Source organism: Amblyomma mixtum, chromosome 5, assembly GCF_055824585.1.
Source record: "Amblyomma mixtum isolate Tamu chromosome 5, ASM5582458v1, whole genome shotgun sequence".
NCBI lineage: Eukaryota > Metazoa > Arthropoda > Arachnida > Ixodida > Ixodidae > Amblyomma > Amblyomma mixtum.
This window is the reverse complement of record NC_143016.1, coordinates 155,961,948-155,977,819: the sequence shown is the minus strand read 5'-3', so window position 1 is coordinate 155,977,819 and position 15,872 is coordinate 155,961,948. Positions and strand designations below refer to the sequence as shown.

General features: G+C 46.1%; 1 protein-coding gene across 1 annotated transcript; it reads right to left on the bottom strand.

Moving 5' to 3' along the window:
• Nucleotides 1-951: 951 nt before the first annotated feature.
• On the bottom strand, nucleotides 952-4,000 carry LOC149344225 (uncharacterized). Its single transcript, XM_089547180.1, has 3 exons — nucleotides 3,889-4,000; nucleotides 2,492-3,366; nucleotides 952-1,338 (listed from the first exon to the last, which is right to left on the bottom strand). Exons 1-3 carry the CDS (start codon nucleotides 3,998-4,000, stop codon nucleotides 952-954), a joined length of 1,374 nt encoding a protein of 457 aa, XP_089403306.1.
• Nucleotides 4,001-15,872: the final 11,872 nt, after the last annotated feature.

Below are 15,872 nucleotides of genomic sequence, written 5' to 3'. Positions count from 1 at the left end.
GCACTATTGACCGAACTTAGCAATTTTGTCTTGATAGAGCGTTAAGTGTTCAGCATATAGCCACTTCAAACTAAATCACATGTGCTGGTTTAAAGTAGGTTTATACCAGTGTTGCTGGAAATGTGTGTCATAAAACAAGCCACAAATACATTTTTGGGACCGTTCTAGCTGGCAGTATTCGCAGACACACAAGCTACAATGACCGAAAATACTAGATCCGCCAAACAGGAACCTAAGTTCGCGCTATAACCCCGAACAAAGCCGAAAGCAATCACATGCTAGGGGAAGCACATGTTCTGAAACCACTTCAGTGAGGTCAATCTTTCGCTTCAAAGACGTAATCAGTAACGGCGCACGAAAGTGAAACCTTCGATCTGTTCACGGTCGCGAAGTGCAGCTGAGGCTAAGCAGGAACAGAGTTTGAACATCAAAAGGCACATCTTTTGTACAGCGACACTTTCAATATCGGCACTAAAATTAAGCAGCTGAGGTTCCGAATCCTCAACTGTTAAATCCAGTTGTAGGTCTACCAGATATTTAGACGCCTGAGCAGCCTATATATGTTTATCGTCGTCAGATAAAGGTTTTAAAACGATGACTGTGACAGCGCCTGAAGATGCAAATGATTTTATTATCACAGCTGCAGCAATAAGAAGTAGAGAAAGAGCAGAACGGACCATCAATGTTCGTTGTCGTACACTTAAGAGAAGCTAAAAACGACGCATATAAAGCCTGGTCGGAGCATTGCCGTTCAAAAGAGCATAGAATGCCGCGGTCGTTGAGCAGAAGCACCAAATTGCGTCATCAAGAACGTATCTTCCAGGTTACTATCGGATGACAAAACATGGCTGTACTCTCGTCGTTCAACATTGGGCGGTCACAATTTACGGTGGCGTGGATGAGGGCAGGACTTAAGGCGGCGTTTTCCGCCATACGCTAGTGGCTCCGGGCTTAAAACCTACATGGTCCGCAGTTGTGTGGCCTCTCAGCAGAAACGAGGTTGCGCGTATCGCAGAGGACAATTCGGTCGGCGGAATGCGCGGGATCCGGATACACTACCCGGTTGCCGCTGTCTGCCTCGATGGCGCGGGACACGACAACTGTGACGGGCGCTGACGCCCTTCCGGACAGCCATGTGTGTAAGTGAATGATCTCGGCGGTTGGGAAGAGACGACTCAGAGTATCCATCAGGTCTTGCCGCTGCTTCCGCGAAATCCCGATCGATGTAATGCAGAACCGGCGCAGCCGCGATGCCCTCCTGAGCCCTCGCCCGAGGAAGGACAGGTCCAGGGGCACGATGCAGCTCTCCAGCTTGAGGCTGTGCACTTGCTCCATCATCTGTGAAGCGCATTGCGGAAATCGAGTGTAAGCATTTTTGAACGCAGTTTATGAGCACAATTTTTTTTTCATAAATTGTAAGATTCCATTATATAGATCAATATATGCGCAGATCTCCTGTCATCAGGCTTGCATTTTTTTTTCCTATTAACCTTTCCGCGATCGCCAAAAGCATTTCCCACTGTTTTTTTTGTGGCAGTCTTAACTGCTCCGTGTGAGCGATAGAAAAATATATCCCTGCTGATAAGATAAATGGACCATTACAATCAACATGGCCACCGCAGTTCCTACAATTTTACAATGCTTAAAATTTGTTTCCGAGGATGTTGGATTTGCAAAATTTCATAACATGGTGAAATACTTGGTATGCCTCAACCTTTGAGGCATGGCATCATGTTGGTCACCTCGATCAAATTGCTCGCAATTAAGAAAAAAAGTGACGGTGCAAATCATGCAACTTGTTTTGGAATCGCATAGATTTTACGAACCTGCCATACATGAGGTAGTTGGTGCTACATTGGTGTACCTGCAAATGGTTGCGTATTGGTATATTGTGGTTCAATGCCCCGAAGGAACTCAGGCCATGACGGTCGCCGTAGTGAAGGGCTCCGGAAATTTCTACCACCTGCGGCTCTTTAACGTGGACTGATATTGCGCAGCACATTGGCCTATAGAATTTCGCCTTCACCGAAATTCGGCCGCCGCGGCCGCGATCCACCCCGCGTACTTAGTGTCAGCAGACGAGCGCTGTAATCACTGAGCCACTGCGGCGGAGTAAATGGTTGCGAATTTCTCAGCAACAGCACTATTAAATAACCACCAGTTCTTCATGCTGCGCTCCGAATAAACGGGGATTTCAGAATTCATCTTATGTAACCTGTTAGCATGACAAAACCTAGAGAGATTGGGAAAGACACAATAAGAACATTGAAAAATTAACCAAGCCCAGATTGACGCTTTCATGAGTCAATGTATGCAACAGATCTAAACGCCGTTCTTTATCTACAAAGTTATGCAAAGTCTGCCTCTTTGCGCACAGAGGTGCGCGAACGTATGGAAAGTGGAAAGAAAATATTATTAGCTTAATTTTATAGCGTAGTGCTACAGCACAGTTCTATAGGTTTAGTCTGGCCAAATTTCTACCAGCGCTTACCTCCGTCAGGACCGCTGTGGTTTCTTCACCCGCAAAGCCCGCAAGGCCAAGGTTCCGGAGCCTGAGTTCACGGAAAACGCAGCCCCTGAGAAAACGAAGATCCTGGACGTTCGGCAGATCGCACAGGGTGAGACGCCTCAGAGAGCTTAGGAGGTGCAGAGACTCGAACACCTGTTCGTTGCATGTGGAAGGAGCGTTGCAGAAGGCGCAAGTCGATGACCGTGCGTTCACATCGGCGCGCACGTCTAGCTCTTCCATCCTGAAGCGCGCCCTGGCAAGCTGTTCGAGGCACCCTTGTCGGCTTAGGGCACACGAGGGTAAGGCAAGTGCGCGCAGACCGACGAGGCCGGCTTCAGCCAGAGCAGAGCAGCAATCGATGTTGGGCTTGAAATGGAACGAAGTGAGATTAAGCTCACTCAGGCTGACGCATCCTCTGAGGAAGGTTAGGAAACACGCGGCATCCACGGCAGTTCCAGAAGATGCACTAGCCACTCTCGAAGACACCAACGTCAACGCTCGTGTGCTTCTATGCCAGTCGTAACGAGCTGCTGCTTCGAGTGTTGCAAACGCGTCATCTTGGATGACAATGAAGAGATTGGAAAAGTTTTCTGGGACAAGATGTGCCGTTCTCCTGTCTAAGACAACGCAGTTCGTTGCCGGTCTTGGGTTCTGCCTAACGATCACGCTCCAAGACATCTTCAGGCTTGCCTCGAACACGCCGAGAAGACTTCCGGGGACGCTCAGTGGAGTTCCTGCGGCTACTAACGCCATTAGTCCCGCTCTGAGGGCCACAGAGATGCAGTCGTCGGTGAAGGTGAACGTCTCGAAGTTTCCGGCCGTGCCGTCGTGGAAGCTCCCGAGCAACCTAGATGCAGCTATGCCATGCGCCCTAATTCGCGTATCAATCCTACGCTCGTGGAAATGCAGTTTTCGAAGGCTTGAACAATGCTTGAGAAAAAAGCACAGAAAACTGACGTAACGCTCGCTCGGTATCGCTTCCACGTACATGCGTCTCAGGGATTCCGGAAATATTGATGGTGTGTCATATTCCGGCGGCCTGCGTAGAAAGCTATCTATATCCTCGTCCGGAAGTACACTTCCCAGGATTGACCATTCGAGGTACTGCAGACAACGTAGCCTGTCTCGAAGGAGGCGAAACATCGCTGTGGGCCGCAGGCAGGTGTTCACACAGCGCAGTGTAGTGAGATTGACGCAGGTATAAGCGCACCACTCCACTGTTTCAGAACTGGCTGCCAGGAAATCATTCAAGTCGAGCTCTCTTATTGCCATTGCTCGACTCTCGTCGAGGTATTCTCGAAGGGAACGGGCCGAGTTGCTCCTAAGGAACCTCGTCGTTCGCAACACGGACTGGACTCGAGCAAGTATTGCCAACTCACTCGAAGTTCTTTCGACGGCCACGAGGTCTTCGGGATCCAGGAACGTCAAGATGTTGGTAATTATCTCTCTCGGCAGCCGCAGAAGGTTGAAGGTCTCATTGGCAGGTGCCATTCCGGCAAGCGTCAGGGCTTCAGTGGTTTGCGCGTAGTTCACTTCCCTTGCTGCCGAACTTCCTTACCGGCCCGGAGAATGCAGAGCACTCGGAGGCGAAGCGCCTATTCAGCTCGCGCTTAGGCAGAACTGGAGTGAAGCCAAGCTTGTCAACCAGTACAAGATATCACGGCTCGGCGCATGCGTTGCCTTGCAAACGAACTGCAGCAGCATATGAGGACATTTTTCTACTTCACATAATCGTTACGGCGATAATCGAACACCGTTTGTAGCCTCTCTAGCTTGCTATCAACAAATCATTTCGATGTGCATCTTTCACCGTGCTCTACAAGAATCACATAGAAATGGTGAAGCAAGCGTCTGAAAATTAAAATGACGATTAGGTAGCATTTTCACTGGAAGTATAGTGCTCGTTACTCTTTACACGGACTTTAGCGCATTGGTGAGCGAATATTAATTGTTTCAAAAACCAATTAGTAGTGCTGTCCATATCAAAATTTTTATCACAGGAGCTTCTTGCCATATCTGCATATTCCTATGGAAATTCCAGAGCGTTACTGTTGAATGCAAAGTCACAGTGACTGGCACGCACGCATGTCCAGTATATGAGCCGGAAACTGAGTGAAGTCTATTTTCAGTTAATGGTATAAATCACATTAATTACCTAGTAAGGACAAAACCAGGCCTAGTATAATTGGTTTAACTATGAAATAGGAATTTAGTTCGGCACAGAAAATTCGCCCCGTGGTGGATAAACACGTTGATGATTAGAGCACTTTGAAACGGGGTGATAACAACAGCCAGAAGGCTGTAAAAAATATTCGCATATATTCGTAACTTTTTTCTGAACCCTGACAGATACGTCTTTGCAATTCTTATTGCAATGAAATGACACAGCTATCAATAAACTGACGTTCTCTGCTTTGACGCCACGAGTCTCTTGTTGGTTATTACGCACGTTTAACGCTGATGCGTTTACGTTGCCTTCGTTCACTAATGTAACGAAAAATTCTGAATTATTTCTTGAGATTTACTGCGCACTATACATGAATCACCATGTTGGCATATTTCTTTTCATAAGGCGTTGTGTTCTCGCATAAAAGAAAGCAGTACTACCGGCTGAATTATCATTAAATAATAATTTCTTTAGTTCTCATTTCCTCTTTTTATTCGAGACGGCATAGAGATTCTTTTTTATTGAATTGATCACAGCACCTCCCTCCTCCACTTTGTTTTTAGCCCTTTTTATTACCCGTTCGGGTGTCCCACATGTGTATTAGTTAGTGTTAAATTTCTTTTTCGCCGCTGCTATCTATAACTCTTTCCATGGAAATCCGTAAACGTGTTTGCTGCCCATCCATTTCCTTGATTGTTTCTTAGCCTCTCCCCGTTCTAGAGTTCACGCTATGCTTCCCGCACTTAGTAGGAGAATTAACACCAGGGCTCTGACAGCAGGATTTTCTGCAAAAGAAAAGGGAGTTTCTTTGCAGCCACTTCGAATGCTGTAGCAGAAAAGCACAGGTTTGTTCGAGATTTTGGCTTCTGTGCCTTGAAAAATGGAATGTCGTGGTAAAATATGAGACTGAGCACAACTCTGCTCAAATTTTACTCTTAACGACCTTTTGGCGCAGCCGTGGCGCAGAAATAACTAAAACTCGACTTTGCGGCCACATGCGGGGGAATTTGCCATTTGGTACAGTTAGGTGTAAATGGCGCGAAAATTCCATCACTACGCCCTTGATACGGTGAGCACCACACGGCGCAGTGCGCTGCCCCGTACTACCGGCAGCGCCTAAGCTAATCTCCCAAAAGATATGTTTCCTTATCAGCCAAAAATACAATATCTTTAGCGTGAATTAAACTGAAACCTCGGTTGCACTTCTCATCTTATGCGTAACACTGCATGCCGTAGGCCATGCGCTTGCAACACTGCACTTTTCGAGATATTCGCAAGCACTTCATGTCTAGTCTATTCCCTAAGCACCCTGTGTGTTATTTGTATGGTTTTTGTGTCTTGGTAATCTTCTTCCTTCCCCAGGCATATGTTTACCTCGTTTAAGTATACACCGACTGTTATTTCTCGTGTGGGGGTTACCTGTAACGATGTACTGGGATGCAGTATTACATAAGCTGTGTTACATAAGACGCAGTTGTACTTAATATTGCGCTGTTAGCAGTCAATATTGTCGCGTAGTAGTGACGGCATGAAGGCAGTGAGGATGACATTTCGAGAAGGCTTTCAGAGCAAACTGCTAACAGGGCTGACGTGCGTCTACTATCAACTGAATGACTCGGCGGCGACGAAAACAACAAGCGTGCTCGGCGGCCACCGAACTGGATGCTTGCTGCTTTTGGCCGCGTTCAATTTAAAGCTGTCAACGAACTTTCCAGGCACTGCGAGCGAAGTAGCTGCAACAATCTGGGAAAATGTAAAAGGGGCACCACATGGGTGCGATCAATCAATATCAATCTGGTCGAGTTTTTCGTCGCAAACCAAGCGATAAGGCAGGTTTGAAAATGAGCAAATTTTAAAGCTTGGCGTCAATGTTAAGATTACGAGAGTAGGTACACATGATATGGTTTGGTTTATGGGGTTTAGCGCCCTAAAGCGACTTAAGCTATGAGAGACGCCGTAATGAAGGACTCCGAAAAGTTCGACCATCTGGGGTTCTTCAACATGCACTGACATCGCATTGCACAGTACGCGGGCCTCTAGAAATTCGCCTCCAATGAAATTCACACACCGCGACCGGCATAGAACTCGCGGCTTTCGGGTCAGCAGCCGAAGAATATAACCAATGAGCTACCGCGGGGGCGCAGAGTAGGAATATATAATTCAAAATTTCACTGATTGCCTGCCTGAGACTTTAAACTGAACTCCATTTTTATATTTCAATGACAGGTTGCGAGGAACGCCAGGGAAAAATCTTTGTGAACGGTTTGACATATCCCGAAATCCTTTTTAGACCGCTGCATTGACGGTAGCGCGGATCCTTGAATAGAGCACGCTTGAATAGAGAAAGAGCCTGTAGCAGTAGGTTCATGCATAGAGTCGTTAAACAGGTCGAACTTTGTGTGCAGGTGTGAAATGCGTCCCGAATGGCTTTGTCGTGGAGCAAGCTGTTGCAACTTGCCACAACGATAATAAATTCGGACGGCCTGAAGCGTTTTTAGCACATTCTCGCAGGTACTAACTTTCTTAGGGATGAATTCTTCCTTCGAAGTACTATAGCTACATCATCGACTTTTCAACGAACTTTTGTCGCCGCGGATATCGGTAGCAGGAAGCTTGAAAAAATAAAGGATTCCTTCATCAGTTTCAATACGTAGTGTGTATTACATCACAAATATGCATTACTGCGCATGGCATCGCACATTACAGGAAAACCGCATATGGGGCTTTGGAGCAGCTTCAAGGTCGAGGGAGCTTGATCCTAGCTTTTTTAAAGTAACTGAACACAAGAAAATCTCACCTGAACGCGTCTAAAATTATGCAGTAGTTGGCGTATCGTTCTTAGAGTGCATTTATTTCGCCACGGCACGAGCGATCGAAGTTCGTAGATGGAGCGCACTGAGTGGCCATGCCCACGATTTGCCGACAAATTAATGAATGCGCTTCTTCGAGACCGGACTGCATGCTGCAGCCACACAGCCTTAGGCCAGTTGAAAAAGTTTGCCTACTCTATTTCGCTGTTCAAGTACTCGTCGATGTGTTCACGTCCAACCGACTACACAAGCTTCGGAGGGGCAGCTAATGCACGAAATCGGCTCCTAATTTTGTTCAAAGAGAACAGATTCTGACCACGCCGATGCCACGACTGCGACTAATTTATGGCGAAAGCTTCTTTTGGGTTTTCGGTTCCTGCAACGTCCGTCCCCTCTCTTTCGCACTCGTCATTCCGGCGCGTAAGGCCTCGTTCTGATAGCCGGTCTCTTCTCCAACGCGGCGGCATCGGCGACGGCAGCCGCGGCGAAAAACGCACCAGCGACGGAGCTGCGCGGTGTTTCAATAGAAAGCGATGTCGGACACAGGCAGACCAGTTTCGGCGGACCATCGCTTCCGCCACGTGAACCTACGTCAGCGTTTTTTGGGAGCTAGCACTTATAGTGGCCGTTCCCCGCATTGAGCCGCTGTGAGTTCGTGCGTTTGTGTATTTGTTTGGTTGTCTGTTAGTCTGAAGCCTCTTTTCTGGCAAGCTGCTGACATGCCCAGGAACCCATATACAGGATGTTCCAGCTATCTTTAGCTAGGGTTTAAAAAAATGCGCCGTGGCACTCTAAGATGACGTGACCAAATACACATTGCTGGGTATTGTATGCAGAAAGTTACGCTATTTTTTATATTATGCTTAATTGCAAGTGTAGTTGAGACGAATTGACCAGATTTGCGGGCAACGCTGGTGGAAGATAGGTGAAAAATTCGAAATAAAAAGTTCAAAACGGTCCGTAAAACTTCCTACTAAACAGTTTCTAATTTGTCATCTATTACGTACCAGCTTTTTTCGCCCACTGCAGATGCCCGCGAAATGTACAAAAATACCACGTGACATATCCGTTTGCGTGCGGCGATTCCAGAGCTCTCAAACGTTCTACCTACCAACGAACAGATCACTTAGTCGGCAGTGCTGCAGCTTTAAAGTAAGATGGCTGGGACTAAGGCTCTGGCGGCGAGATTTAACCAGCAAAGCGATATATACTGCGTCTGCTTATCGTTATCATTAACCGCTGCGAAGGAAGCATACTGCTGGTGTAAATCGCGCAGCCAGCTGCTGCCGCTCTGCTCTGTTGCCTTTTAAGCGGCAGCACTCCGTGCTAAATGATGTGTCCGTGCCTACGCGGAACATTTGAGAGCACTTCGGGCACGGCGCTGAAGCATGTACGTAGAGTGGTATTTTTTTTTTTTTAGCGGAAGCTGTACTGGGCTAGCACAAACGTATTTCGCGGTGGCTACAAAAGGCCGCTACTGCCTTTCGCAGGCACCGCGAAAAGCGCTAGTTTGTGCAGTATTGTGTTCGTGTCATTTTAAATTTCCCGACCTCATGTGGCAATTTCTACATCGATGAGATGGGGCGCTGCATAAACAATCAACTACGTGAATACGTAGAAGATACAGAGAACAAGTCACGCAGAAACAATCTTGCATTGCATTGCGCAGAGTGCAAAAATTGCGAAGCGCATCTCAATCGGACATGTATCGTCGCCCGATATAAAGATAAGACCCCGAGGCTCCTTTCGGAGGCCTGCCATATCAAAAAGCTAGGTAACACATGTATCAGCAGCCCATCGATAGATGTACTGTTTAAGGAATATGCATATCTTAATCAGTGATGCGCCTTTTTGCAGTCAGGTTGTGTGGTTGGGCGGTATCTTTTTCTCATGTTTTTCTTGTGTTTTTGTTCGTGCCATTTCATTTATACGCTGCCTCCACTGTAGCAATAAACCGTTTTTGTTGTTAGGCAGCGCTTGGATTTCTGCTTCTCTTCTCTCGTCTTCCGTTGCGCTTTTTTATCCAGTTCTGCAACCAGTATACCATGGCATTCACGGCTGTCAATCATAAGAAAAAGCAGTGTTGTAGGCGTTACCGAAAAAAAGTAACTAAATACGTTACTCGTTACGCTAAAGAAAAAAGAACGCGTTACCGCCCTACGTTACCTACAAAAAAAGGTAACGCGTTACCGCTACCGTTACCGAAAAAAGTATCGCACGTTACTTTGCCGTTACTCCATGGAAATAAATTTTAATCGATGCGTCATCGCTATAAGAACTCAAGAAAACAATTTTATAAAGCTCATATTTCACATGATTTCAACTCCACAAAGAAAATATAGCTGAACTAAACAAATTTACAGTAATTCTGGTGTGCTTCTGGTTACGAAAAACGCAGAAATTGCGTAGCAATAAAGAAATGCTTAAATTGCATAGTTACGGAAAAAAATATACTTGCGCACATAAACAATATTTTTTTCTCTTGAACCTGCATAATTGTCGCAAAAATGCGAATGTTTATGTCAAGGTGTTCAAGGTCACCTTCGCTCGGTTTAGAAACTCAATAAGCAGAAACGTAGCCGCATTTGCAGATATAAATAAGCAAAATTTATTGTGAAAACAATGTTGATGAAGGGAGAAAGTTGGAGCGACAGTGTTGCTGAGCCGAAAATTTTTAGAAAGTTTAGTATGAGGTGGCTCACTACGGCCGGCATAAGATGAAAGGCCCATTTTCTTCTTTTTCCTCTACTTCGGTGCTACAGCCCGTTGACTGCAATCCCCTTTTCTGTGCTGCTCCATTGCACTCTTTCGACGCCTCTCTTGGGGCCATCTTGAAGTAAACTGGCGACATTTCTTAGTTTACTCAGAAGAGGAAACTGGTTCCACAAAGAATGCGAGAGTGTCGCCTGGGAAAGAGACCTTTTGGTTGGAAAACATCCTTACGGAGAAACTGACTTACAGATTTCTGCAAATGGTCCATTGGTGGCTCGGCATGCGTCCACTCTTTAGAGAGTTGGGTGTGTGAGTGGTTTAGGGGTGAACAAGTGTGTGAATGCGTGTTCATGCTTTTTTTTAGTTGACTGCGTCGTCAAGGGCAGGTGTTTTCTGGCATGCATGCGAGCCGCAACAAAGGTCATCGAGAGCACCTGGAGACTGTTTATTTGCAACGTAATTTTCGGCGTTTTTTTTTCTGAAAAAAGAGGCGGAGGGGGCAATTGAAATAAAAAGTAACTAGTAACATGACACCTCACGTTACCGAAAAATGTTAACGTAAGTACGTTACCCGTTACAGTTTCAAAATGGTAACGAGTACGTTACTAAGTTACCTAATAAAGTAACGCGTTACCGGTAACGCCGTTATTACCCCGCCGCGGTGGCTCAGCGGTTACGGCGCTCTGCTGCTGACCCGAAAGACGCGGATTCGATCCCGGCCGCGGCGGCCGAATTTCGATGGAGGCGAAATTCTAGAGGCCCGTGTGCTGTGCGATGTCAGCGCACGTTAAAGAACCCCAGGTGGTCGAATTTTCCGGAGGCCTTCACTACGGCGTCTCTCATAGCCTCAGTTGCTTTGGGACGTTAAACCCCAATAAACCAAACCAAACTGACACCGTTAGTTGTAACGCGTTACCGACAACACTGGAAGAAAGTAAGGAAAGAAAACTGGGGTCTAGGACAGATTCGAGCCGGAGCCGCCGGCGTGTGAGACAGGGACGCTGCCACTCTGCCACGACATTTTTTTTGTTTCATGGTATTTATTCTACATGGTTATGGACAGACAGCATGTGTGTGTGTGCGTGTGCGTGTGCGCGTACGCGCGTGCGTGCGCGCGTGCGTGCGTGCGTGTGTGCGTGCGTGTGTTCGTGCATGCGGGCGTGTGTGTGTGTGCGTGTGTGCGTGCGTGCGTGCGTGCGTGCGTGTGTGCGTGTGCGTGTGTGTGTGTGTCCCAACCTGGGTCCCAACACTTGTAACCTAAGTAACCCAAGTGGCATCAGCTGAGATCGCAGTGCAGCGGCGCATCGCTGAATCGCTGCACAAGGAGTGGTATGAGCACTGCCCAGTTTTTATGAATTTGAATTCGAGAACGGCAAATTCCGCATATTAATCCATTAACGCTGTCGCGTCAGACCCTCAGGCGGTTAAGTGTGCTTGAGTGTCGCCTTCCAAATTTTTATCCCGCATGAATGAAAAAAATAAACATTGGCGGCGGCCACTGAAGGAGTGGCGGAGGAGGCGAGCCCTAGCAACTGTTCTGGGTTGGAATTAATTTTGAACCAGCTTCTGTAATTATACACCACACGCTTTAGTGCAAAAGACCACGCCTGAAGCGTATATAATCCAGCTAGTATTAAAAAGCTGGACAGAGTTGACCTTTTTTAGAGTTGACAGAGTATCCTGGTCATCCATGATTCATGCCCTTTTATGATTTGAGGCAATAAACATCGCTTAAAAAAGGCTGCGTTCTGCAATAACATTCTTCTTGGCAAAGCAAAAAAACGACTTATATACCTGCGTTACATAGACGACATTTTCATGATATGGGAGCATGGGGCTGAGACCCTAAAGACATTCGTCACACATTTCAATTCATGCGACTGTAGCATTAAATTCACCTTCAACTCCTCGAAAACGCAAGTCAATTTCCTTGACACCACTGTCCGTTTAGAAAATAGCAAGCTCAAAACCACACTTTACAGGAAGCCCACTGACCGACAACAATACTTAGATTTCACTAGCCATCATCTAAGACACTGCAAACAAGGTATATTCGTAGGACAGGCAACGAGACTAAGAAGAATATGTAGCGACGACGACGACTACCTGAAACACCTACACTCGCTAAAAAACACACTGATCACCAGAAACCATCCACAGACAACCCTCAATAATGCGTTCCAACGAGCAACCACTTTGAAAGGAGATGTAGTTCTTAAAAAACTAACAAAAGCTAAGTCAACGACCTCCTGCACTTATAACGAAATACTCAAACGCTCTTCCAAACATAAACAATATCCTGCGGAAATACCACCCCATTTTAACTGGTAACGACCGTCTCAAGAAAATATTTCCCGACGCACCAAGGGTAACATACAGACGCAACACAAACCTGAAGGATATCCTGGTGCATGCTAGGCTCGCTAAGAAACCACCACCGACAGTAACTTCATGCTCTCGACCTAGATGCAAAACATGCAAACATTTACAAAGGGACACTACGGTTAAAAGTACGGCAAACGATTTCAGTTTCGATATAAAGACTAGTTTTGACTGTACATTGTACAATATTATCTACATGCTCCAGTGCTCCTTCTGCCAGAAACAATATATCGGGGAAACCGGGCAAACATTGAGTGCCAGATTAAACGGGCACCAGGCTGACACAACACGGAATGAACAGAAGGCAGTGTCGACCCATTTTAATCAACGCCATCACAAATTCGACGAACTCAAATTGTTCATTCTTCAGTCAGGCTTCAAATCGACTAGGGACAGAAAATACAGAGAAGCATTCCTAATCCACAAATTTAAAACACTGCAACCAACAGGGATTAACATGTCTAGAGGAAACCTGGAATCTCTCAGGTACATTCCAGGGTTAGCATAATTTTAAATTAACAAATGTCTTGCACGTGCTCAGACCATTTCCTAGAACCTCGCATAAGTATATTATCTTTTCAGGAGGACACAGGGGCGGGATGGGGGGCACGGGCGTGGAGGTAGACAGGGACAAGGGCTTTGGCCCTGTCTGCTACTATGTCCGGGTCTTTTGTTGCGCCCCTGCGTGCTCCTGAAAAGTTATGAACCAACACGGCCAAATACAAGTACTTCCGAGTATACTATCGCTCTTTGCACCCTTCCCACGTCATATCTTCCACCACATTTCCGACCTTCTCACCGTCTCCCTGTGACTCACCCCCCCCCCCTTTTTTTTTCTCCTAATCCCCTACTATCAGTTCTCGGAAACCATGACATTCCTGTTACCCCCTCCGCCCCACCTTTTTGGCTTTCTCTGAACTCGAGCCATTCACCCCCCCCCCTCTTGTCCTTCCTTGGAAATGCCCCGCCTTCCAGTGCCAGCCTATGTTGTTTGCCTTCTTCTCATTTCCCTGTACCACGCTGACTAATCCTCTTATCTGAGTTTTTCAGGTCCTACAGCGCCTCCCCCCGTCGCAGCCCCTTCAAAGCCTTTGTTCATTACACACCCCCCCGGATATAAGTTTTTCCACTATTGCAGCTTAACGAATCAAGGTTCACCTCCCTCCCCTTCCTGACACGCATCCCCTCTCACACCACTTTCCTTCCCCACCCCCGGGGCCTTCCTCCTCGGAGCGAAGGCCCTATTTAATCCCTGCCAAGGATGAACGCTTTGCCCAGACGAAGACAAGTCCCCTTGTCGAAACGTTGGCTCAAGCAACCTGAGGTTTTCCCCTCCCTTGTTCATTTTTGTGATTGCAAGAAATCTAGGTAGATAATGAACTATACTATCAATACAAGAATCGTTCGCCAAAATTTGCGGCATTGCTTATGATAGTACAGTTCATCTAATCTAGCATTAATCTAGGAAATTAGTTCCGAGAGTATTTCTCTAGTATCGAAAGGAAGGTAACTGAAACAGGTTATAAATGTGTTTTATAGAGGAATAAGAATTATTCCGCGAGCGTGGAAATGAGTGGCGTGTGCGCATTCACGAACGTCTTGAGGGAGTGCTGTTGTTGTTTTGAAAAAGCAGTTTTGGAATATACACGCACATTTTCTGTCTCTTCTCGATAGTAGAACTTAATGTGCCTCTTAAAAAGATAAATCCGTCATGCTTATAGCTGCCCATACCGAATAAATTTAGGTTGTGATCATATCGGTTTTTAATGCATTTTCATTGTATAAACATGTGAATCTGTGCGTAGAATCTGTTTATTGAGAGAAACTGGGATACGGAAGCAGCGGCGAAAACAGCCTGATGTCACCCAGGTCGAGCACAGACATACGTGGCGACAGCAATGCGGCTGAAGTTTAGGGCCATCTTTGTCTTTGTCATGAATGTACGTCTTCTCCGTTACAATCGCTTCGTTGCAATGATGTTTTCTTATCAATAACCCGGAATTGTAGGGAAAGCGTTCACTGACTGTAAAAAGAAAACGTTTGTGATTTGTAGAGCTTACAAGAGATGGCGCCACCCATCCACATGGCAGGTATTTGGTTCCTAATAAATTTCGATAGGCCTAAGTGCAACGGACATGTTACCAGAGAACTGTGTCAGTCAGTGTAACAGTAATCTATCTAGAATAAAGCAAGCTCGGCAGCCAGAATCAAGCGGATTGAGCCGGCACTCGCTCTAAATACTTAACCAAGTGCGCATCCTTCGTTCAAGGGTTTCGGCTTTCCCTCAGAGTCTGGATGCTGAGGAGATCAATATGGCTGACCTACGCACAACTCTTACCTTGACAGTCGCTCTACATACTGCATACTTCACGCCCTTTTTTGAGCATTGTATTTATTTTCACCCTTTATGGCATTCTTGGGAAGCTATTTAATAGGCCCGCGGGAGACGAAATTTTCTCATTGCGCCCCGCATAGAAATAAGAGTCTGCGAGCCCCTATAGCATAGTAGGTTAATTAGTTTAGATTATCCTTTATCATCACTTACTAACCATTAATGGTCCCGTAACGACATTACATGATGGGGGACAAGGAAACAAGAGTGTCCTGCGATCATTCATAGATATTGACGAACAACCCATGATAGAACTAAGGAAAACAAAAGAAAGTGTAATAAACAGAACTACTCATGCAAGGGCATAATGTGATAGTGAGAAGAAAAAAAACAGTAATACGATGAGTACAGTAAAAAACGTTGACCTGATTGAAGTACATGATAGCTGATACAGGAGAGGGAGTAAAAAATTATGCGTTGAAGTAGTTTATGAGTACAGCTGTTTAAATCTCGAAGTATTGGTCTCAATGACATTCTGTCCGGGCAGATTATTCCAGTGTTCTATCGCATTTGGAAGACACGATTTGTTGAGTGCAACAGCGGAACCGGTACAATCGCTGTATGCTGGAGGAATTAATTGAGCGGTGGGGATGATCGTACCGGAGTGTGTAAAATGTAGTCCCGTAGTTTTGGGAAGTGCTGTTTGTGAAAGAGAGAAAGAATTGAAATTTTCCGACGAAGCGCTAATGATTCGAGGTCGAGAGATGATTTCATGATAGTACCACTGTGCCTAGATTTATACTGATATATTTAAGCATGCTGCCTAGTGCTAGATGGCTTCCAGTGAGTTAATCAAGTAGGCCTGATTAGGGTTCCATATTGTTAAGGCGTATTCTAGTTTACAGCGAATATATGTTTCATATGCTGGTCGCCTGATAGGGAGGGGGGGTTCGTTCGGAA

Excerpts from the sequence above, each read along its gene's own strand:
- LOC149344225 (XM_089547180.1), bottom strand. The coding sequence starts at position 4,000 with ATGGCACCTGCCAATGAGACCTTCAACCTTCTGCGGCTGCCGAGAGAG. Across the intron at positions 3,367-3,888 it reads GGCCGTCGAAAGAACTTCGA|CTGCATCTAGGTTGCTCGGG; the intron begins GTGAGTTGGCAA and ends CGCATGGCATAG. Across the intron at positions 1,339-2,491 it reads CCACAGCGGTCCTGACGGAG|ATGATGGAGCAAGTGCACAG; the intron begins GTAAGCGCTGGT and ends TGCGCTTCACAG.